We start from the raw sequence: 23985 nt of genomic DNA, 5'->3' as shown, positions 1-23985 counted from the left end.
TCGCCAGAGCCAGCTCTTTCCACCACATCGATCTGCCTTGACCCTGTGTCTATATATAAACAAAGAAAAAGCAATTTCCAAAGGCAGGTTAATAGGACCTTCAGCAGCCAAGCAAGACTCTTAGCTATTGACAGCGACATCTGTAAGGGAGGAAAGAGGGTTAGGGTTTGGGCTGGGGCCAGAACACTAGGACAGCTATCTGATCTTATCCTCAAGGAGAGCATCTTCGTAGGCTCTGCTCCAGGGGCACCTGTCTCTTCATGTGGCCTGGGAGCTGACACAGCCTTGGGGAAGCAAGGGGTAGCCAAGTGGGACAAGTGCTGCTTCTTCGGGGGAATGGGATGAAGTTGTCCACCTGGGGCCATCAAGTCTGCCAGATGGTCCCTACTCAGGGAGTATAGCTCCTCCTTACCAGGGGCAGTCACAGAGCAGCCTGAATCCCAGCCAGCAAGCTCCTGGTACTCTTGTCCCACTTAAAAAGCCGTGAGTAGTACAGGGGGCAAGCCAAGAGCCGGGAGGCAGTGCTGATTCCCACTGCAAAACCAGCCAGTGCTCCTGGTGGTGTCTGCCTATTTACATTTGGTTTGCTGGATGCCACAGGCTTCTCTGACCCAGACCTAAGGCTATCTTGTGCCAATGGGTACCAAACCCAGGATGACCAGCACTCCTGGCCTGATCCCACAAAGGGGGGAATAGGGTGCCAGCTTCTTGCCACCACCCCACCTGGGAACCCAGGCATCTGCACCATGAGGAAAGTCCGAGTAAACAGCAATGAAGATACCTACTACTGCTCAGCAAGAGCCCATCCTATGCCAGCTACAACACTCAGCATCTTGAATGGATTGATTTCCCTTCCTTATACTACCCCATGAAATAAAGGCTATAGCCCCCATTCTTCTGGTAAGGAAACTGAGGGTAAGAGAATTGCCCAAAGTCCTACACCCTCAGGAGGTCCACCTAGCAAGCCCTGGCACTCTGGCAGACTGGCCGGCTGCAGCCTGAGCTCCCTGTAGCCTTGACCTGCAGATACCACCATGATTGGCCCTCTCCTTTCCTCCAACCCTGGCCTCAAGGAAGCATTCACTTGGCCCTACCTGCCTGCCTTCCTGGCCTGCCATATCCTAGCACCCACAGCTGTCCTGTCACTAACTTCATATGGCCAGCCAGCCATGGTATGCTAAGGTGTGACCATTGTCTTTGTCCTGGTGGTGAAGTAGGCTAAAAGAGATTTTTGAGTAAGAGCTGGGAGGAATACCTTTGTTTTGTAAAAAGTGATTTGGGTCGAGCTATGCAAGCTGCCAGGGCAGGGAATAAGGAAGAGTGATGGGGAGGTGATTGATTGCCTGGGGCGTGGCAATAGTAGGTGTGAAATGGAGCAAGCAGAGATGCAGAACACTCACAGACCTTGGCGCTGAGCCCTCATGTGCCCATTTCTTTTCACATAATTGTTACAAGTGAGAAAACAGGGACCCACAGAGTGAATTTAGTGATGGTCAGATGACTCAAGTCAACTCAAGGCACTAGAGCTCAGGGTGAGACTAGAAGGCTAGGTGAGAGGGGTAAGACTGGGGACCTTGAGTGGACAGCCTCCCTGTAGGCTGCTCTGCTGGCTCTACTGAGTATTTCTTTAGCACAAGTTGAATAGAAGGGCCCAGCCTCCTTTCACCCCCTACTGTGCAGTATATCTCCTGGTTGGGGTTAAAAAGTCTGGCTTGAGTAGCTGGTCCTGCCTGTCTCTTGGAGCTCTTGTCACCTGCCCTCCAGCTGCTGGGCACCATAGGCTGAAGGTCTTTTCCCAAATGGCCAGGGCCAGGCATGGCAGCTCTATGCTCCTACAGAAATAATGCCTGGATCTGGGAAGACTCTCTTTCACGTCCTTCCCCCAAACTCTCCCCCTGTGCCCCCAGCATCTGAACAATGATGAGGCACAGCTCAAAGGTCATTGGCTCTTTGTGCTTTCCCTGACCAGACCACTTCCTCCCACCTCAGCAGAATTTCTTGCTCTGCTCCTGGCCCCTGTAGCCCTCTGGATATCCCTCTGGCATAGGAATGAGTCTGTCTTGCACTAGGAAGACCCCATTTCCTATGAGACTCTGCTCTGGGCTCATAAGAAAGGATCCACTGGCTAAGGTGCAGAGACATCTGGGGACATGGCCCAGCATCTCCCATCCTTGGCTGTGACATACCCTTCACCACTCATCATTTTCATCTGATCTTTGCACACCTATACTATCATTTACCTAACTATCATTTAAAGTTTTCTTTAAATACATATGCTTAAAAGGGAAATGTCACATAGTACCATAAAGAGAAAACTAGAGTGGCTTGCAAATACAATGAAGAAAATACACTGAATCCTAGTTATATACTGCGGCTATGGAAGGGTCTAAATCTTGTCCCTGTGTTAAAGTCACCTCTGAGAGAATCTAAGGCTCTCTTCAATGTCATCAAAAGACTACAAGAAAACTAAAAAGGAGAAAAAGCTTATTACTAACAAGTTCTACATTATATAATACATAGTATGAGAAATGGCCTTAACCAAGTGGACAGCATTTACTGTTTGTTAATTTCCAAGCAGAAAATATACGAAAGAATGAACACACACAATATATATATCTATATCCATATCTACATATAAATTCTTCATTTCTAATTTCAGTGGGTCATGATTTCTATTTTTAAAAATCCCTTAGGGTTTTTTCTATGGCCACATATACAACTAGAATCTAAATTCCATGAGAGAAGGAATTTTGCTATTCTTAGTCATTGTTATATCTCCAGCCCTGAAAACAGCACATAGTGAGTGTTCTACAAATATTTTTTGAATGGCTACTGCTGAATGCTCAGGTTTTGTAAATGTGGCATGTACATAGGAGAAAGTATACATTCTCTATGCATGGGATGTAAGAATTTCTATCTACCTATCATGCATAGTGATGGTATTATGTCTCCTTGTCTTTTATCTGCTGTCTAGTGGGCCTGTTTGATTCTGGAATATGCACTGTAATGTGCCCCACTGCAATTATCGTTCCATTTTTTTCAAGTTCTCCTTGGATTTCTAATAGATGTTGTTTTTATGTTTTGTGTACACAAGTTTGTAACTGTGCTTTTTATCATCATATGACATCCTTCTTTATCTTGGTTAGTATTCTTAATCTTAATTCTACATTGTCTGAAATTAATATTATTACTTATGTTTTCTTTTTGTTTAGTCACCTGACATTTCTTTTCTTAACCTTTATCACTTTAAGTGTATTTCTTATAAACACCATATAACCAGATTTTATGTGTTTAATCCAATATGCCCATCTCTGTATTTAAATAGAACTCATCCATTCATATTTAGTGTGACTAACACTTAATCTTGCTCCTTCTGTTTTCTTATTATTTATGAAGTGTTCCTGTTTTTCTTATTTTTGTTTGGTTTAATCAAATTCATTCCGGTGTCTCCTTAGTTAATGTGGAAATTCTATTACAGTTTTCTATTCCATTCATAGTCTCTTTTCCTTTGTCTGTGTTCATAATCCTATACATATTTCTGTGTTTTTACTTAAAATTGGGGTACTAATGATTTCCCTCATCACCATACACTAACTCCATCACCAAATGCTTTCCCCAGAAAGACAGTCTTTTAGAACCATTTTATTTTCCTTCTCTCCCCTTGGGGTGAGTGCTCTGGACCTACTCTATTAACCCAAGCCCCACCTGAGAACCTGAGAACCCAACTCCTAGGGAATGTAGAGAGAGTACTTGTAGCTGTAGATGACATCAGACTTTCCCTTGCAGGATATGTCGTCTATTTTAAGATTTCTATTTACCATTTAGATCAGGTGTCAAAAAACTATAGCTAAAGGGTCAAATTCTGTCCACTGATTCTGTATGGCTTTTAGCTAGGAGTGGTTTTTACATTTTCCAGTGGGTTGAAAAACATCAAAAGAAGACTATTTCTTTTTTTTTTTAAATTATCAGTAGTTATCAAGGATTTTCTGTTTTTTTTTAAGATTTTATTTATTTATTTTTAGGGAGGGAGGGGGGGAGAGAGAGAGGGAGGGAGGGAGAGAGGGAGAGAGGGAGAGAGAGAGAGACAGAGAGAGAGAGAGAGACAGAGAGACAGAGAGACATCAATGTGCGGTTGCTGGGGGTTATGGCCTGCAACCCAGGAATGTACCCTAGCTGGGAATCGAACCTGGGACACTTTGGTTCCCAGCCCGTGCTCAATCCACTGAGCTACACCAGCCAGGGTAAAAGAAGACTATTTCTTGATGGATGAAAACTATAAAGTAACTCAAATTTCAGCATCCATAAGTAAAATTTACTGGCACTTAGCCACACTGACTCATTTCCATTTTGACCAGAGCAGTAGAGCTGAGCAGTTGCAATAGAGATCTAGGGAGTGCTGGGTGCACAACAAATCACAATAATATAGGGAGAGCTTCACGGCATCTCACCCAACCACATATTTTAGTTATTTACTCATATTATCAGTGTATATCCATCAATAGTGCACATCCACATTCAATACAGAAAAAGTGGACTTTAAATGTTACACTTCTAAGGCTCAGTGGGGTGTGGATATTACTTAAATGAATTACATGGCAAGGTGTTGTGTTCCTTATTGGCTCTACTGACAGAATACAGTATACACTGGCATCACATACATTCTAAGCTCACAGAAAAATAATGGTTAGAAAAGTGAGAAAATTTCAAACAGTATATCACAGCAGAATTTCTTCACAAAAATAAAAAATGAGAATGAGCCAGCAACCAGTCAGTTCCCAAGTGACTCATTTGTTGCTGAACAAAGAAAACCACTTCCAGTGGTGAGTTAATTAGGTTGTATTTGATTGCAGCAGCTCAGAAAGAGAATCCAGAGGAAACTAGCTTAGAAGATGATTAGAAGTAGGGCAAGACCAGTTGCTGGAATGTGGCCCATGGGCCATAGTCACTCTAAGTGACACCAATGAGTTAAGTAAGCCACATGTGTGAGGGAGTCTGATATGGTCCAATGGGAGACAGTGAAGCCTAGTGCAGGGAGAGGGAAGGCTGGGAAGGGTGGAGAGCTGGCCTTTGCAATGTGTCATGCATGGTCCTCAGCATTTCCTAGTTACCTCCCTTAGTTACTTTCTTTCTAGCACTTACTACTATCTGAAAGTGTATAATTTACTGTCCCTTGCCAGTTTCCCTTGCGAGGACAAGAACTTTGTCCATCTTGTTGTATCCCCAGTGCTTGATATACACAGGATCTTGCTAAACATCTGAACATATGAATGAATAATGTCTTTTAGGTAATAGGCTCAGAAAGCCTATCTACCTACGTCTTCCCAGGTGGAAAGTGTCCATTCAACACCTATCTGTGGAGGACTGGGCCTTCCTTTTCTATGAATGGAGGACATATTGGAGGACCAAGCTGAGCTCCCAGAAAGCTGACTGTGTCTGCAGAACAGACACAAAGAGTTGGCCCAGCATCATGAAGCAAAGGCTGGGAGTTGGCTTTCCAAGATGGTGATCTGTCCTAGGAAATTGAATTTAACCCTTTCAAGATTACTTGGCCTCTTGGAGACATGCCCAGGACACTGGGAGGTAGTTGTGATTGTGTCTAAGAAATTTTGGAGGTAGCCGAGCATGGCAGGGAAAAAGATCAGCATGGGCTCTCCCTGCCTTGGACAACCACATCTATGGGCCAGACTGACTCTTAACTCCCTTCTCAAACATGCCACTTCCACAAACCCTGGGTGGATCCTGAAGGGGTTGGGGAACTGGTCCCTGTCCTTCAAAGAGGGATAATAATGTCCTGGGAAAGGAGTGAAATACCATTCTGGCCCCAACCTCCAGGATTTATTATTCTAACCCCAAGAGCTTAAAAATTAATATATATGAAACAGTAAACACAGACTTAGGAGCTAAGCACTGATCTCAGGCCCTCACATGCACTTCTCCATCTCACCTCCATCTGATCCCACAGGGCATGTGATGTCCCTCAGGTACAGGGAAGTCCACAGTAAGACTTACCATTTCCACAGTAGGAGGTATGAGGGTGGAAATGAAGCCCAGGCCTGCCACACCCTGGGCCTGCACATCTGACCATTCTGCCACACAGCCCACACCATGGCCAACCAACCAATTTGAAAATCTCTGGGCACTCTGGGTCCTATTTAAAGCAAACAGGGCTACCCCTCACAAACAGCCCAGCCTTCTGGCTACACTTGTGCTAGAGCTGACTCTTACATGTGACACCCTGTGCTATGGTGGCTCCTTCAAAAGAATCCTATGAGGTCAATAGTTTGCTGTGAATGAATGAGGATGCTGAGATAAAACAGCAGTCTGAGGTATGCAGTGTTGCATGGCATAGTCAGGGTTTGAGCCCTGTTCATCTGATCCCCAAGTTCAATGCTTTACCAACCTTACCAGAAGGTAAGTCTCCTACCAAGGAGTCATTTCAGCAGTGTGTTTACTTGGCTGCTCACAAACCCATGCTCCTGTCCTTACAGGAGGTGACTGCCAGCACCACTGACAGGCTGGTGTGGGGGACAATTAGATCCATGAACACACCAAGTGGGGCATTACTCCATGGTAGATATTTCACCACAAAATAATTTTACTCCATAATGCTGCTAATAAATCAAGTTAGACAAATGAGTGGTGAGTGCTTTATCACCTTCATCTTAAATGAGCATCTTGGGGCTTGCCTAGGGCTGACGGTCAGCCTTCAACACTTCCTAGTGACCCCAGGAACTTAGGCATACCACCACTCTGCAGACAAAAAAAATCAGATGTTCACAGAGGACCATTGACTGCCCAGAGAACAGCAGAGATGGGATGTAGACCCAGCTCCAGGATCCACACACAGGGTGACCAAACTGTGCCTGGCTGAGCTGGAGGGCTATGCTCATGGGGCTGGGAATACCAAGCTTTGGACCTGTGAGCAGGTAAGGAAGGGGCTGCTCCTCATTTCTCCATCAGAGGGCATATGAGGTGTAAGTGTAGGAGAGAAAGAGGGACAGGCCTGAGTTCCTAGGAAGCATTCTGAGATGAGGAGGGGAGGGGAAGGGTTCTGCAATGACAGACTTCCAGAGGAGAATACCTGGGGATCTGGAAGAAGTAAGTGAGATAAGAGGGTGGTAGACAATGGTAACCCTAATACTTCCTAATGCCCAAGGTCCTGGGCATCTTCTCCTGAGCACCTGCTCGGTATGGGTCTGACACTGAAGTGGAGCCTGTGATGATGCAAGCAGGGCTAGACCACAGGGGTGACCTCATCCCACTATCTGGGGAACAGGGCCTGCTAAGAGCCTCAGGATGTTACCATAAGCAGTCAGTCAGAAGGGCAAGCCAAATGGGAAAGGGGAGGGAGGGGGGCAATGGGGCTGTATGCAGGTGTACTTGGACCTAGGGGTGCCCTGCAGATTCCAACCAGCTCTCCTGGATGTGCAGGTACAAGTCAAGTACAGGGGAGGTGGGCTGAGGGCTATGGCACCTCCAGGCTTCCTGATGGCAGGTTCTGCAGCCCTCCTTCCCAACTGACCCTGATACTGTAGATAGTCAGGGAGTGCCAGGGAGTCTCTCCCACTGGCTAAGATGGTGCAGGAGAAGGTACACTGAGTGAGCCATGGTCTAGAAAGATGAATGGATAGGGCCCAAGCATGCAAAAATGTAGTAAAATAATTAGATAGGAAAAAAAGCCCTCTTCTCCCTATCTCTATTAGAATTGCAGGCTTGAGCAGGAAGACAAGATGGTCTTTGAAATGTGAGTCACCATTCTCCTGGGTCACAGTATCTGAATAAAACCCTTTTTCCTTTTGCATCGACATGTGTCTCATGAGTTTGGTTTTCATTATGGCAGGCAGTCGAGCCCACTTGTTCGGTTACAAGGACATTTCCCACTAGGACCCTGAGCCCCCCAACACTGGTGTCTCTGCACTGCCAAGCTCAGTCAGCTAAACACACAGCCATCCCTTACCTGCACAGACCCATACCAAGGCAGCCAGCCCCAGGGACAGTGAAGTTAGTGAGGTTTGCACATTTGTCCACCCATTTATGTGAGGTCCAGTAGGCATGGATTCCCACTCAGACCTGTAGGGATGGATGTTGGGGGGTGGGCAGATCCACCCAATGGGAGGAGGGGGTTCCAGGACTTTGGGACCCTGTGTAGGCTCCCTCAGGCTCCCATAACTATCCCCCCTAATGATAAGCCTATAAACTAGACTGGCTTACTCACACACTTAAGACCTGCCTCCAGTGATATCAGGTACCCCAGAAAACCAGCAGCAGGGGCCCTTCCTCTCTGTCATCTTCCTGTACCTTCCTACCTCTTGTTCTCTGGCCCCCCCTGCTACCATTAACCCTTATTCCCTAACCCACCCCGCAGGTTAAGGACAGACTTGGCCCAGTCTGGCCTGCATGACCAGCCATGATTCCTCCCTTGACATGACTGGCTTAGGGCAGACATGGAAGCCACCCGGCCTGATGAGACTCAGCCCCCAACTGAGAGCCAGGGCCTGGCATCAGGGTGATGGGGCAGGGCCCAGCCTCTCATCTAAAGTTCAGGAAGGCCACTGACACTGCTGGTTGCTGGCCTGGGTGAAACACTGCTGTCTGAAACTGGTTTGTGTGACAGCCAGGCCTGCTCTGCCCTATGTGGGCACCTCTACTACCTAAGGAAGAGGGGAGCCAGAGCAGCTGAACTGTGATGGGTACATTGGGCCCCCCCACCTGGGTTTAGACCCAGGCACAATGATTAATGGGATAAGAGAACCTGGGCCACTTGACCACTGATGGCCTCAGTTTCCTTGTCTAAAAAGTACAGAAGTTATAATCAGAAAGTCTCTGAAGCCTTCCTGGCTCTCATAACAGATGCCTAACTGTGTCCATCCCAGCCCCCAGGGCCAGACAGAAGGGCAATGGGCAGGGAGGAGCTGCTTACCCGCTCTACAAGACCATGCTTGTGCTTCAACTTGTATACTCTCAGCCTGGGCAAGAGGCTCTCAGCATAGTTCTTGTCCTCCAGCCCATGCAGTAAGATGCCATGGAAGGCCAGACGGCACATGTTGGTGTGAATGTCCGCATCTAGCTTGGAACCAATCACCAGGCACAGCCGAGGGCAGGTGACAGGCTTCTCAAACTCTATGAGGGCCCACTGTTGCCGAGGATACTGGCCTTCTGTGGCCTGGCCCACATTCTCATTGGCCTGATCACTGCTTACTGCCCCCGGCACCAGATCTTTGCAGAGGTACTGTTCCTGGAACAGGTATTCTTTGGAGAAGTCGAAGGTGTCCAGCACAGGCTCGTGGTCAAAGCTGTCAGGAGAAGGGCTGAAGAACATCAACCGGCCCATGACTGTCTCATGGCCCACTGTGATGTGGAACTTGGCTTTGGTCTGCAGGGGTGCCCGAAAATATGGGATCTTCTCCACGGAGATGAGGGCTGCATGGACAGTGTGCAGGGACTCAGGAGCACACACCAGGCCACGTTCCAGCAGCTTGGGATCAAACTGAGTGACACAGATGCCTAGCCGGTCTCCCTGCATGGCTGAGGTGACAGGCATGTGGAACATCTGCATGGACTTGACCTTCTTCACAACCTGGTCAGAAGCAAAAGACAAAGGTCATGAAACCCACGAGCTCTGAGGTTGAGGGTTCCAGGTGCAGAAATCCCAGTCCCGTGCTACCATGTGCTAGCTGTGGGGAGCTCTGGGGCCAGACTCCCCTTAGACAGAACAGACTCCACCCTAAAAATACGAGGCCCAGGTCCACACCCTGGGTACCCTAGTCCAAGATGCGGGCAGTGGTCACAGCAGCCAAATCCTGTACTACCTTAGTTTCCTCCAATATTCTAGTCCCCGCTTCACCCCAAGCTCCATTCCCACACATCTTTGCCTTGAACCCTCTGTATAGGCTTGCCACCCCATGCAGAAGGGCCCTCCAGTTCCTCAGCCTGCCAACCTATGCCCATTTGTCCTTGAAAACCCAGGTCAAACACCATTGCCCTGGGAAGTCTATGCAGACTCCAGTGGGTAGGATCTCTTTCTCCATGGTCCCACCTCAGCCCCTCTCAATCACATTCGGCCTGCTGTGCTATCACTGCTTAATCTGTACGCATCTGTTTGCTAGCCTGTGGGCTTCTCCAGGGCAGGGCCACTCTTCATTCATCAATGCATATATCCTAGCTGTTTTTCAGGCACTGTTCTAAGGGTAGGAATAGAGTGAAGTCTATTTCCAAAGAGCTTAATACTCAGAAAAAAACAACAAAATTATAAACATGTTAATATATCAACTAAATTTATATTACTACAAATAAAATACAAATTTTTGTTTGAATACATATAACTAATATCTATTTCTATATCTATATGCATATTATATATAACATGCTATAGAGAAGGCCTGGGGTTGTGGGAGGGTCTGGCTTTTTTAGATCAGTGGTTAGGAAAGATCTCTGTAGAGGCAATTCCTGATCATAGGAAGAAGCTGTGTGAAGGCTCAGAAGAAGTTCTAAACAGGGGAACCAATAAGTGCAAAGGCCTGGAAGAGGCTTGGTGAATTTGAGAAATAAAGAAAGACATGGGAGGGCTTCAGCAGGGAGTGCAGGAGGGGAGGGTAGGTGGACGGGAAGTCACCCAGGAATTCAGGCAAGCTTGATTTTTTATCTCTGCTTCTAAATCATTACACCAACTCTACACCAGGCAGATTTCTGTACCCACAGTTTGTAAATCAGGAATAGACATGGAATAGGCCCTGTCAAATGTTCACGAAATGAATGTTCCTACTAAGATTCATTGTCTCAGAGGTGAGATGAAATCATGTTCATGGATTTCTCTTTAGCAAAGCAGAGAAATGTATAACATATTTCAGAAAATCTGCCATCAAAAATTGTTAACCTAAAGACAATTTTGACCTTCAGGTCACAAGCATCTTTGTCTACAAAGTGGGGTGTATGGAACACTCATTTTCCCCCTGGATAAAGGGAGAATTCTATAATGACATCAGGCCCAGGTCCCTTTCTGGAGAGCCTTAATACTCGAGTGTTTGTTTAAAGATCATTAACTGCCTAACCAAAAGGTCAGGGGGGCAGAGAAAGTGAGAGGCAGTGTCAAAAGCTACAGTCAAGATCAATCAAGGAGAAACATAAAACATCTCTGAAATGGTCTACATGGGCAAAGGGAAACAGATTTTTAGGAATGCATCTCAGAGTAACTGGAGAATGTTGAATATTATCTCACACTAAGTGTCTGCTCAGTGAGGTAGGACCTGAATTACAACTTCTTCCCCCAAGACTCACAGCAGCCCAGTGGGCTGTCCTCTGGCCCAGAATGCTGCCCTCTCTCTTCTGGGCCAGTTTTCTAAGACACAGGTCTGATGATGCAATCCTTTGGCACCAACATATACAAGAGCTCCTATCTTCTACATAGTGACTTTTAAACCTTTTGGGTGTAGCTGTTGTAACAGAAAATGCTTTGGTTGACTGAATTTCTATGGGGAAACAGTCATCCCCACTGAGTGATGCTGCTCAGGATGGGTGGGGGCTGCCACAGCCCCCAGGATCCTTTTTGCTTGCCAGGCTCCTCTGCCTTCACTGGAACCTCCCACCACCAGGCCCACCTTACAGCTATTCCTGCTCCATCTTCTCCCAACCCTTTAACCATAGACAATGGGAGCTTGAGTGATTCATTGCACACACCATGGTTCTGTATGTCTCTGCCCTGGGTCCATGAGGCTCCTTCTCCCTGAGACTTCTTCTACCTGGCAAATTCTCATTCATCACTAAACCAGTCATCTCTAGTCATCTCCTTGGAGGGCTTTCCTGCCCGCTCTGGACAGAGCTGCTTACTATCCTCTGTGACTCTGAGACTGACTTGTCATTGCTGGTTGATGGCCCTGTCAGCTCCACCTCCATGAACTTACTGATTTAAATGACAATATAATAAACATCTACAACCCATGATCCACCTAAGATTCAACATTACCAGGGACTCTATATCCTCATGTGCTCTCTCCCCTCCTAGCTCTCCCACTTGTCCCAGCTGGAGATAACCACACCCTTGGATTTGGTGTGTTGCATTCCCTTTCATTTTACACACATGTATATGGTTGTATAGAGGCTGACTACATATGTAGGACATATGCCTAACCAATAATTTGCTTTATTTTGTAAATTGTTGAACTTCAACTTGGTGCACGTGTTGGCAGCACCTGTGGCTCCCTCACTGCTAATGTGGTATATCACATGGTATACACAGACCATGATTCAGCCTCCTATAGATACTCACTTGGGCCATTTCCAGTTTTTTACTGGAAAATGCTATGATGAATTCCTTCTCACACAAGAATTCTGCCTGATGCACAGTACAAAAAGAGGTTCTGGAGGGCACAGGTCATGGACTAAACTGCTAGGTGCCAGGGGGAATTAGTACCTACCTCTGCTAGATAAAGTGCCAGCATACATTCTACCAGCAGGGCCAGAGATACATGATGAACACACATCTTCTCCAACATTTGACAGTGTCTGGTTTCTCAATTTTTGCCTATCAAATTTGTATCATTTCCCCTTTTAAATCCTTAAGACAGGGGCCATGACATACCTACTGCTGCATCCTTAGTGCCAAGCACAGGAGGCTGCTGAAAAATCCAGTATCTCTGAAGAGAATGACTATACCTCATTCTGGAGAAGAAATCCCTCATGGCAAAAATACACCTGGCAGAGTACTAAGCTGAGACTGCAGACCTGCTGGGGCCTAAGAGACACTGATAGAAAAGACAGACAGAGACTGACAGCCTCACTGCTACCCATCAAGTCGACCACCAAGCAGGTTTATTCAAAGCATGTTCTCTTTTCAACAGGCTTGTGTTCTTACAGCTGAAATAATAAAGAATGCCTTAAGAGGGCACTGTGCAGAGCAGAAAGACAAATAACTGCAAATCAAGATTTAAAGGGCTAGACAGAATATTGTGAAACAGATAAAGATGGGGATAGGGTGGTGTGACACTACTGTGGGCTCTCACAGGGTTATACAGACAGCATTGCCACATGGGGTCATTGGCAAGCCCTCATTCTGCCAAGATACATTTCAAGAATACAAAATTCCATCCAGGTCATCAAAAATATAGAAAAGGAGATAGTTTTACCAACTTAAGAATGGGGGAAACAGACTTTCAGTCATTTATTTTCTACCCATCTCTTCACCACTTCACTCACCAAATACAGGAGAGGGCAAAACTAGGTTTATAGTTATAATATAAATAAATAATATAATTAATAAATAATAAAAGAATAAACTACGCTTGGCATTCTCAAAACTGTAAACCTACTTTTTCCTATCCCTGTATTTACTAATATCTGTGTCAAGTGGCTGAGACACTGTATATGCATTCACTCAGTACATACTTACTAAATTTCTCTCATGTACCAGGCCCTGGAGTGATACAAGGGTGAACAGAAAAGATACAGTTTGGATCCTTTGCTTGCGGGGAGGGGTAGAGGGCATTAATTAAGTCATCAACTAACAAATTCAGAATTAAAAAACCATGGGGAGATGCTATTAGAGAAAATAACTGGAGGATCTACTGTATTTTGCTGTGTACGATGTGCACTTTTTGACCAAATTTTTGAGGGAAAAATAAGGATGTGCATTATACATGGGTAGTACTAATCTTGTATCTATACAAATGTTTTTCTTTTATTTATGCTTATGCATTAAAAGTATAACTCTATGAAGCAATAACAACATCTGTATGTGAAAAAATACCCTGGAATATGATAATTAGTTTTGTTTCTAAATATAAATAAATAAAAAATTAAACTAAAAAATTAAAACTAAAATTTTTTTCCCTGAAAGTTTGGGCCAAAAATGTGGGTGCACAGTATATACAGGAGCACACTGTACATTGCAAAATATGGTACTTCTTCCTGGGTGGTCAGGGAGGGCTTCCCTGAGAAGGTGGCACTCAAGCTGGATGAGAAGGAACCGCCCACAGGAGCTCCAGGCAGAAGAAAGAGCAGGGTGGGCAGATGCCTCTGAGGTGGAAAAGAATATAGCCTGTTTAAGACTCAAAGACAGTGAAGCTGACTGAGGAGAATGGAGTCAGGTTGGTCATCCAGGCCAGCCACCTTCATCTTATGAAGGATAACAGTGGTAGAAGCTTGAGAAGAGGAATGACACCTAATGTTTTATTTTTTTCCAAGTTTTACAATTTTTATTTTTTAATTACATTTTATTGATATTATTACAGATGTCCTGATTTTTTCCCTTTGGCACCCTCCACCTAGCACCTACCACTCTCTCGGGCCATCCCCCCACCATTGTTCATGTCCATGGGTCACGGGTATAAGATTTTTGGCTACTCCATTTCCTATACTTTACATCCCCATGGCTATCCTGTAACTACCTATTTGTACTTCTTAAACCCTTCATCTCTTCATCCATTCCTCCACACACCCCTCCCATCTGGCAACCATCAGAATGCTCTCTCTATGCATGATTTGGTCTCTGTTATTCTTTTTGCTTTGAGTTTTTTTTTTAGATTTGACTGTTGATAGATTTGTATTTTTGGCCATTTTACTGTTCATAGGTTTGATCCTCTTCCTTTCCATAATAAATCCCTTTAGCCTTTCATATAATAATGGTTTGGTGATGATGCACTCCTTCAGTTTTTTCTTGTCTGGGAAGCTCTTTATCTGTCCTTCAATTCTCAATGTTACTTTTGCTAACATGGAAAATAGGTTCCTGCTTTCCATGACTTTGAATATTTCTTGCCAATACCTTCTAGCCTGCAAAGTTTCTTTTGAGAAATCAGCTCACAGTCTTATGGGAACTCCCCTATAGGTAAATTTTTTTCTCAGCAAGAGAAAATATGCTTGCTTCTCTATCTTTAACATTTGGCATTTTAATTATGATGTGTCTAGGAGTGGGCCTTTTTACATCCATCTCGTTTTGGACTCTTTGTGCTTCCTGGAATTGCATGTCTATTTCCTTCACCAAATTAGGGAAGTTTTCTGTCATTATTTTTTCCAATAGATTTCCAATTTCTTGCTCTTTCTCTTCTTCTGGCATCCCTAGAGTGTTGCACCTCTTGAAGTTGTCCCAAAGGCTGCTTACACTATCCTCATGTTTTTTGGATTCTTTTTTCTTCTTGTTGTTCTGATTGGTTATTTTTGCTTATGTTCCAAATCATTGACTGGATTCTCAGGTTCATCCACTCTACCATTGTTTCCCTATAAATTGTTCTTTATTTCAATTAATGAATTCTTCATTTCTAACTGGATCTTTTTTATGCTACTTAGGTCTTCACTAAGTTCCTTGGGCATCCTTATAACCATTGTTTTGAAGTCTGCATCTAATAGATTGCTTATCTCCATTTTGTTTAGCTCCTTTTCTGGAGTTTTGATCTATTCTTTCATTTGAGCCATGTTTCTTGGTCTCTTTATTTTGGGAGCCACCCTGCTTTAGTCTCTGTGTATTAGGTAGAGCTGCTTTGACTTCATGTCTTGGTAGTGTGGCCTAAAGTAGTAGGTATCCTGCAGGGTCCAGTGGCACAGCCTCCCTTATCATCCACGCTGGGTACTCAAGATGCATCCTTTGTGTCAGCTGAGTACACCCTCGTCTTGCAGTTGAGTCTTGCTTGCTGTTGGCAAGTCAGTGGGAGGCATTTACCCAGCCTAGTCAGTTGCAAAAACTGGCAGTGGCCACTGACCTCTATCCTCTGCTCTCTGTGGAGGATCAGCTGTGCAGGGGCAGGGTTGTGGTGCTCTGAGGTGGTCTATAACTACAGACTGAATTCACAGGCTCTGGGGTTTCCTGTGTGGTACAGGTCAGCCTCCTCCTGTGTTCTACCCTGGGCCACCCTGCCTGAGTTATAAAGCAATTTGAGATGGCTGCTACTTGTGCTGGATTTGGAGATTCCCAGGTGAAGCCAAGCTGTGAATCTGGGCTGGCTGCTGCTAGTGCTGGGCCTGAGGCTCACTGAGGTTAACTGTTGCTTGTTTGATAGAATAGGAAGTTGAGAGGCATGAGCCAAGACCAGTCATTCAAATGGAAAAGCAGCTTCAGTGGGCCCTTAAATTGCATGGGGTGGAATCTCTGGGGATATTCAAGGTGGGACAGTGTTGTCCAGGGTGATGGAGATTCAGATATGGCACCAGCTTGCTGGCTGTTGCTGCAGGGTTTAGAAAAGGAACTATGGCCTCTGCTTACCTCGATACCAGACTTCAGTTTTTTCCCTTATACTACTGGTGCCTTTTAAGCTGCTACCCTGGTGCTAAAGCTCAGAGGGAGTGAGTCTGATTAGGTGAGTCTGTGTGGGGGTTAAGAGGTACAGCTTGGGGCTCCAGCAGTTCCTTCCAGCAACTCAATCTCTGCCAGGTTTTGCAACAAGAAGTTGTGGGGACTTATCTTCCTGGCATTGGAACCCTGGGCTGGGGGGCCTGGTGTGGGACTGGGCCTCCTTGCTCCCGAGATATCTCTCCTGAATTTTTATCCACCACACATGGGTATGGGACCAGCCCATTCCATTTCTGCACCCTTCCTACCAGTCTAGGTGCATATGATTTCTTTAATTTTGTACTTGTCATACTTCCATTCAATTTGACTTCTGTTGATTCTGAGTGATGGTTGTTCTATATTTTAGTTGTAATTTTGATGTGGTTGTGCAAAGATGTGAGCCATGTCTCAAATGACATCTTTTAAGATTTTATTTATTTATTTTTAGAGAGGGAAGGGAGGGAGAAAGAGAGAGAGAGAGAAACATCAATGTGCGGTTGCTAGGGGTCATGGCCTGCAACCCAGGCATATGCCCTGACTGGGAATCAAACCTGCGACACTTTGGTTCACAGCCCGCACTCAATCCACTGAGCTACACCAGCCAGGGCTTTCAAATGACATCTTTTAATTTGTACTTTTAAAAGATTGCTTTGACTACACAGTGTGGAAAATATGAGTAGATTAGGGATGTGGAGAAATAAGAAAGAGAGAAACTAGCAAGGAAGAGATTCAGAAGGTTCTTTCTGCAGTAGAATGATGGGACAGGGTGACAGACTGGATGTGGAATGAGACACTGGCACATACAGAAGTACTCCCAGACTTCCAGTCTAAGGAACCACCTCACACTAAATGAGAAAGAATAAGGATGAGGTTTCAGGAGGGGCAGCTGAGAGTTCTGTGAACTGATGTCTGAGAGACAGAATGAGAAAAGGTGCCTGGCAGGTAGAGTTTCAGAAGAGGTAAAGTTTGGGTGCTGGAAGAAGACACACACACTTAAATGTCTCCTGGCATTTCCATCTAGATATCTAGTGGCATCTCCAGCTTATTATGTCTAAGACCTATCTCCTTCAGCCTTGTCCTTTTCAGAAACGTCAGCTCTCTGTTTCCAAATGCTTAGGGGAGAAACATGGCTCCATGTTGGCTCTACTTGGCTCTCTTGTACACAAACACAGTCATCAGGTGATCTAGTGGGCTTGAATTTCAAAAGAGACCCCAGCCTTTCCCACTGCATCCACTGCCCACCCTGGTCTTGGATCTACTTGACTTTGATTATTGTTCCTCCCCACTGCAGTCCATTCTAGCACAGCTTAAGCATAAAATGACATAACGCTGGAGTTTTGCCTCCAAACTCTCCTCTGGTTTCTCATCTCACTCTGAAAAATCTAACATCCTTCTTATGACCAGAAGGCCCTACAATCAGCCTGTTATTTCTTTGACTTATTTTCTGTGATTCCTCTGCCCCCCACTCCTGTTCACCTCACTTCAGTAACATGAGCCCTCTTGCTTTTGGGTCCTTAAACATGCCAAGCATATTTCTACATCAGGGCTTTTGCATTTGCTTTTAACTGGGTTGCTCTTCCCCCAGATATTCCTTTTCCTCTTTCTTCTGTTCCTTTGTATCTCTCTATTAGAGTCCATCCTTGACCCCCCAGTAAGAGATAAGACCATAATACCCTCATTCCCTTTTATCTCCTTTTTCTTGTCTTACTTTACTTCAGAGCACTCACCATCACCTGACATATATTTGTTTACTGACTGGGTCTTCATATTGCAATGTAACCTCTATAACAATGTGGGCTTTGATTTATTTATTTATTTATTTCATTTTTATCTCCAGTGTCTAGCACACTGCCTGACAAGCAGGAGACCTTAACACATATCTGTGGGAAAATTAACAGAGTCATGGATAGGTAAAACATTGTCCCTGCCCTTAGAGAATTCCAGTCAAAGTCTGGGATCTATACATCCACAAAGGTCCACTGAAATTCATACCCACACTGTGGGAGCAGGACTGGGCCTGAGAATGACTGAGCGGTTAGAATTTCCATTCAACCCATGGGGTAAAGAGCCTTCTAAGCAGAGGAGAAGCAGGGCTGAGGTTCACCAGGGCCCCAAATTTCTCTGGCAGGGTGCAGTTAGAATGATGACAGAGAAAGATGGGTGGTAGAGTTGGAGGCTCACTGCTGCTGGCACCTGTCTGCGTGAAACAGGAAGGGACCACCAGATAGGCCCAGTCTCTGAGTCTGGCTCCCCACAGGGCATGGATGTCTCTTCTTCCTGTCCTTGCCATGTCTGTTACCAAGCTCTTCTGGGGAAGGGAGCAATAGACCCAGGGAGGGAGGGAGGGAGGAATACATCAAGTAAGCAAACAATTTGTGCTTGCTAAGCAGTTTGGTCCTTTCTGATGAACAAAGACACTTTAGCATCATCTGGGTCAGTTATTCTTCATAAAAAACCCTATGGGACAGGTCAATATTTTTACATTCAATTTTATGGATGAAGAAACAGAAGTTTTGATGTCTCCAAGGTCACAAAGCAAATAAGCTAAGACTTGGGACAATAAACTGTGGGACAAAAGGCAGGCTTGACATTCCATGGCCCTGTCTCCTGACCAGCTGAGCAGAAACTGTGTCATGGACTTGCTGGAGCTGGGAAGTTCTGCCCTGCCAGGGCTGTGGGGTTTGGATGACAGACAATGTAGGTGACCTCAAGGCATAAACCCAGAAAGATGGCTCCGGAGAAGGAGCAGAGGGAAGATCCCTCATCAGCCATTGTGAGAGGAGCCCTTCTCAGACATGCAATAAAGCCAGGAAAGTCAGGCCTGGTATGAGACCCTGGCTGGTAGAGGCAGGGGCAGTCCAGCCCTCTCTCTTTCTGTCATCAGCCACTGCAGCTGCCCTGGTCAAGGTCAGCAACAACTTCCTGATGGCTCAGCCCAGTGAGTGGTTTCAGACCTGACTTCCCTGGTATCTATCTTTGGGTAGCACAGTACCCCCAGCACAGGACAGATACTCAATAAATGTTTGCTGACTGAGCAGATGAGAGAGCAAATGAACTACTTTTGTCTGCTCCCAGGCCTGATGGAGTCAGATACTCTCTCTGGTCTTCTGAGTATCTACGACTTAGTTTTCCAGCATTCTGAGGATTCCATGGGATACTGTGCCCAGAAAGACCTGGCTTCTTTTTCTGAGGCTACTGAAAACCTCAAGTGGAAGCGATTTGAAGTGGCAATCATGAAGCGTTCATCTCTGCTCTCCTCAACACATTGCATAGAATAGTGAGAACACACAACTAATGTTCCAGTGGATTTCATCATGTCACTACAATGATCCACACAGAGATAAAGAAGATGTACACTCCACATCTGTTAGATACTTACCCTGTGAGGAAGCTTCATAGACCTAGGTCCATATAATTCTCCTAACAATCTTTGGATACAGATAGGAAAACTGAGACCCCAGAGGTTACGACATGTATCTGCAACATCCAGATATGCCTGTCCTGAGAGCCCATTCTTTATTACTCTATCACACCATAAATAAATATCTACTCCATCATAGAAACCCCAAATAATATACAGTCTTCTCTGTGAATTTCACCCACCAATAGGAAGTCTTTTGTAGCATTCCTTCTATAGAATAAGAAATGGACAGGTGCTACCCTGGATGGGTGGGTTGGTTGCTTGGAGTGTTATCCTGTACACCAAAAAGTTGCGGGTTTGATTTCCAGTCAGGACACATACCTAGGTTGCAAGTTCAATACCTAGTCAGGATGTGTCCAGGAGGCAACTGATTAATGATATACTGATGTTTCTCTCTCATATCAATGTTTCTCTCTCTCTCTCAAGTTAATAGACATATCCTCAGGTAAGGATTTAAAAAAAATTCACAACCATACCGGGCTGCACGTGGCATTCAGGCCATAGGTTGGACACCCCTATTAAAGAGAATCAACAGATGCTTGAAAGAAGTGAGAAAAACCCAATGCCTAGCAGTATCTGATGTGCAGAAATTTTTGTAATGATAGCATTGGCTGTAATGAGATTGGATCTCTATTATCCATTACCATTCCATTAATGAGCCTGAGAGCTCCTGGCTGTGCCAAAGGCAAGGGGCAGGGCCTTGCAACTTCATCTTACTAATAAAACGTGAACTGAAGAGGAAAAGAAACACATATGATTTAACACTAATAACCTCACAGCAGGATCAGTTACTTCAATTCAAAGAGGTTCAGACTGAGCAGGGAAAATAAAGTAAGTTTTTAAAGATCAGTCTAGGTTTGGCTCCATCAAACTTAATAAGGTTTCAATTTGGCTTCTCTTATTTCTCCTTCATCAAGCTACGTACAGTTAAGACATCTGCCACCTAATGCATTAATTGCATCTCACACAAAAAAGCCTCAAGAAGAGAGCAGTGTGGGCCCCTTGGGGGATGCCAGTGATTCCCCTGCTGCTTTAGGCCCCAACTTCCCTGACACTATCTCTGGGCGTGCAAGAGTAGAACATCAGATGGGCCTTGGAGACTCAATTTTCACCCACTTACTATTTTTTAGATGTATAAAAGCCATTCAGAAAGGTAAAGGAAATCAAATGATATAATAACTACCTTTGTTCCCACCACCCGGAATTGACCACCAAGATTTTATCACTCATACTTTGTCTTTTTTCCCTAAGATTGTATTTATTCATTTACTTCTAGCCAAGATAGAGGTGTAGGTAGATACACTTTACTTCCTTGCATAATCAAAAGAAGGAAGACAACAATTTAAAAACAAAAAATAACCAGAAGTGCCAGAAAATCAAACTGTATGGAACTCCAACAATGAAGGAGTTAAAGGAGAAATATTCATTTGGACTGGTAGGAGGGGTGGAGACAGGCAGCCTGGGCAGAGAGGAGGCATGGCAAGGTGGCAGACCAGGACAGGGAGGTGGAGGCTGGCAGACCTGGCAATTCCACATTCACATGGGGATAAGCCAAGAAGAACAACTGGGGAGCAAGACAGACCACGCAACCCACTGTTCTACTGTGGGAAACTAAAGCCTCAAAACCTGTGGCTGAAAAAATCTGTGGGTCTTGCAGCAGCAGGAGAAACTCCCAACTTCACAGGAGAGTTCACTGGAGAGACCCACGGGGATCCTAGAATGTACACAAAACCACCCACACAGGAATCATCACCAGAAGGGCCCGATTTGCTTGTGGGAAGCATGGGAACTGACTGAAAGCAGGTGAGAGCAAGCAGCATTGTTCCCTCTCTGACCCCTCTCCCACACAGAGTACCACAACACAGTGATGTGAGTTCGTCCCCTAAGTAACCTAAGGCTCCATCCCTTACAATGTAACACATGCACCAACACAAAGAAATATGGCTCAAATGAAGAAAGAGATCAAAACTCCAGAAAAAAAACTAAATGATAAGGAGATAGCCAACCTACCAGATACAGAGTTCAAAACACTGGTAATCAGGATGCTCACAGAAATGGTTGAGTATGGTCACCAAATAGAGGAAGAAGTGAAGGATATACAAAGTGAAATAAAGGAAAATACACAGGGAACCAACAATCAAAGGAAGGAAACTGGAACTCAAATAAACGATTTGGAACAAAAGGAAGAAACAAACATCCAGCTGGAACTGAATGAAGAAAAAAGAATTCCAAAAAATGAGGAGAGGCTAGGGAACCTCTGGGACAACTTGAAACATCCCAACATCTGAATCACAGGGGTGCCAAAAAGCAGAGAAGAAGAGCAAGAAATTGAAAACTTATTTCTGCAAATAATGAAGGAAAACTTCTCCAATCTGACAAAGGAAATAGACTTCCAGGAAGTTCAGGAAGCTCAGAGTCCCAAAGAAGTTGGAAGCACACACCAAGATACATCATAATTACATTACCCAAAGTCAAAGATAAGGAGAGAATCTTAAAAGCAGCAAGAGAAAAGCAGTTAGTTCCCATAAGACTATCAGCTTATTTCTCAAAAAAAAAAAAAAAAAAAAAAACCACCTTGCAACAAGAATGGGCTGGAAAGAAGTATTCCAGGTCATGAAAGGCAAGGACCTACATCCAAGATGACTCTATCCAGCAAAGCTATGATTTAGAATGGAAGGGCAGATAGAGTGCTTCCTAGATAAGGTCAAGTTAAAGGAATTCATCATCACCGAGCCCTTACTATATGAAATGTTAAAGGGACTTATCTAAGGGAAAGAAAAAGATCAAAAATAGAAGATCAAAAACGATACTAAAATGACAACAAACTCACAACTATCAACAACCGAACCTAAAAAAACAAACAAACACAAACTAAGCAAAAAACTAGCATAGGAACAGAATCACAGAAATGGAGATTGCATGGTAGGTTATCAGCAAGGAGCGGGTGGGTGGAGAATGGGGGCAAAGGTAGAGGGAATAAGAAGCACAAATGTTAGGTACAAAATAGACACGGAGAGGTTAAGAATAGTATAGGAAATGGAGAAGCCAAAGAACTTATATGTAGGACCATGGACATGAACGTGAGAGGAGAATGCTGCTGGGAGGGCAGTGCAGGGCAGAGGGGGATAAAGGGAAGCAAAAAATGGGACAACTGTAATAGCATAATCAATAAAAACATACTTAAAAACATTTATTTATTTATTTACTTATATATTTATTTTTAGAGAGAGGGGTAGGGAGGGAGAAAAGGAGGCAGAAAAACATCGATGTGCAAGAAAAACACCGATCATTTGCCTCTTGCACACTCCCAGCTGGGGACCTGGCCCACAACCCAGGCATGTGTTCTGACTGGGAATCAAACCAGCAACCTTTCAGTTTGTGGGATTTCATCCAACCCACCAAGCCACACCAGTCAGGGCTTATACATCAAGTCTTGATGTTGAGAATAAACCCCTCCTGGTCCTATTCCTCTCTCTCAAATCCCCTGTAGCAATTACCTTCATGAATTCTGTGTCCTTCTATTTTATACAACTACACTCAGGTATGTTTCCCTAAATAGTATATATGTTTGTTAGTTTATACAAATGGTACCATATTTTTGCTTGACTCTACTACTTGCCTCATTCCTTCTGTATTGTTTTTGATACCTATTCATATTGAGAGATATACAGATTTATATATCTATTTCTTTGTTTATATAGATCTAGATATACCTCTATCAGTCTATGTAGGTTATTCTCTTTGACTGCTGCATAGTATTCTTTTCTGTGACAACTCCACTTTTTATTTATTCATGTCCTTATTAAGAGCCACCTTGGCTGCTATTTTTCACTAATATAAATGATGCTGCAGTGACCATTCCTGTATGCATCAACTTGTACACATGCACAAAGTGGTTCTAGTGTAGGTATCTGGATGGAAAACTGGTGTGGGAACAAATTTTATGTTTCATTAGATCTTACCGATTGCTCCATGAGGTGGCTGGCTTACACCCCCACTATTAGTGCAGGAAAATACCTCTTCTCAGACCCTCACTAGCACTTGGGTTTGCAGGCTTTTCAATTGTTGTGAGGCTAACAGATTAGGCATGGTTTTCCATTGCTGTGTTCCCTCGATTATTAGGGAAGGGCTCTACGAAATTGACCCAAGAAACAAAGTAGTAAAAGCTCTCCACCTAGTGCAGCCCTGTTAGGCCCCACTAAGCACTTGGTGGAAGGAGTGATACACATGGGGTGGGGAAGGGAAATGATGAGGTAGAAATCAGCACAGGTCTCTTCCTGCCGCCAGTTTGCTTCCTGGGCTCACAGCTCTCTGG

General features: G+C 44.6%; 1 protein-coding gene across 1 annotated transcript in view; it reads right to left on the bottom strand.

Moving 5' to 3' along the window:
• Positions 1–23985, bottom strand: part of EEFSEC (eukaryotic elongation factor, selenocysteine-tRNA specific) — a 340533-nt gene that overhangs the window by 56913 nt on the left and 259635 nt on the right. The window contains 1 exon segment of the mRNA XM_028524131.2: positions 8921–9577. Coding sequence (XP_028379932.1) covers positions 8921–9577 — 657 coding nt within the window.

This window comes from Phyllostomus discolor, chromosome 9, assembly GCF_004126475.2.
Source record: "Phyllostomus discolor isolate MPI-MPIP mPhyDis1 chromosome 9, mPhyDis1.pri.v3, whole genome shotgun sequence".
Classification (NCBI taxonomy): domain Eukaryota; kingdom Metazoa; phylum Chordata; class Mammalia; order Chiroptera; family Phyllostomidae; genus Phyllostomus; species Phyllostomus discolor.
The sequence above is the reverse complement of the archived record's forward strand: the minus strand, read 5'-3'. Positions and strand labels throughout refer to the sequence as shown.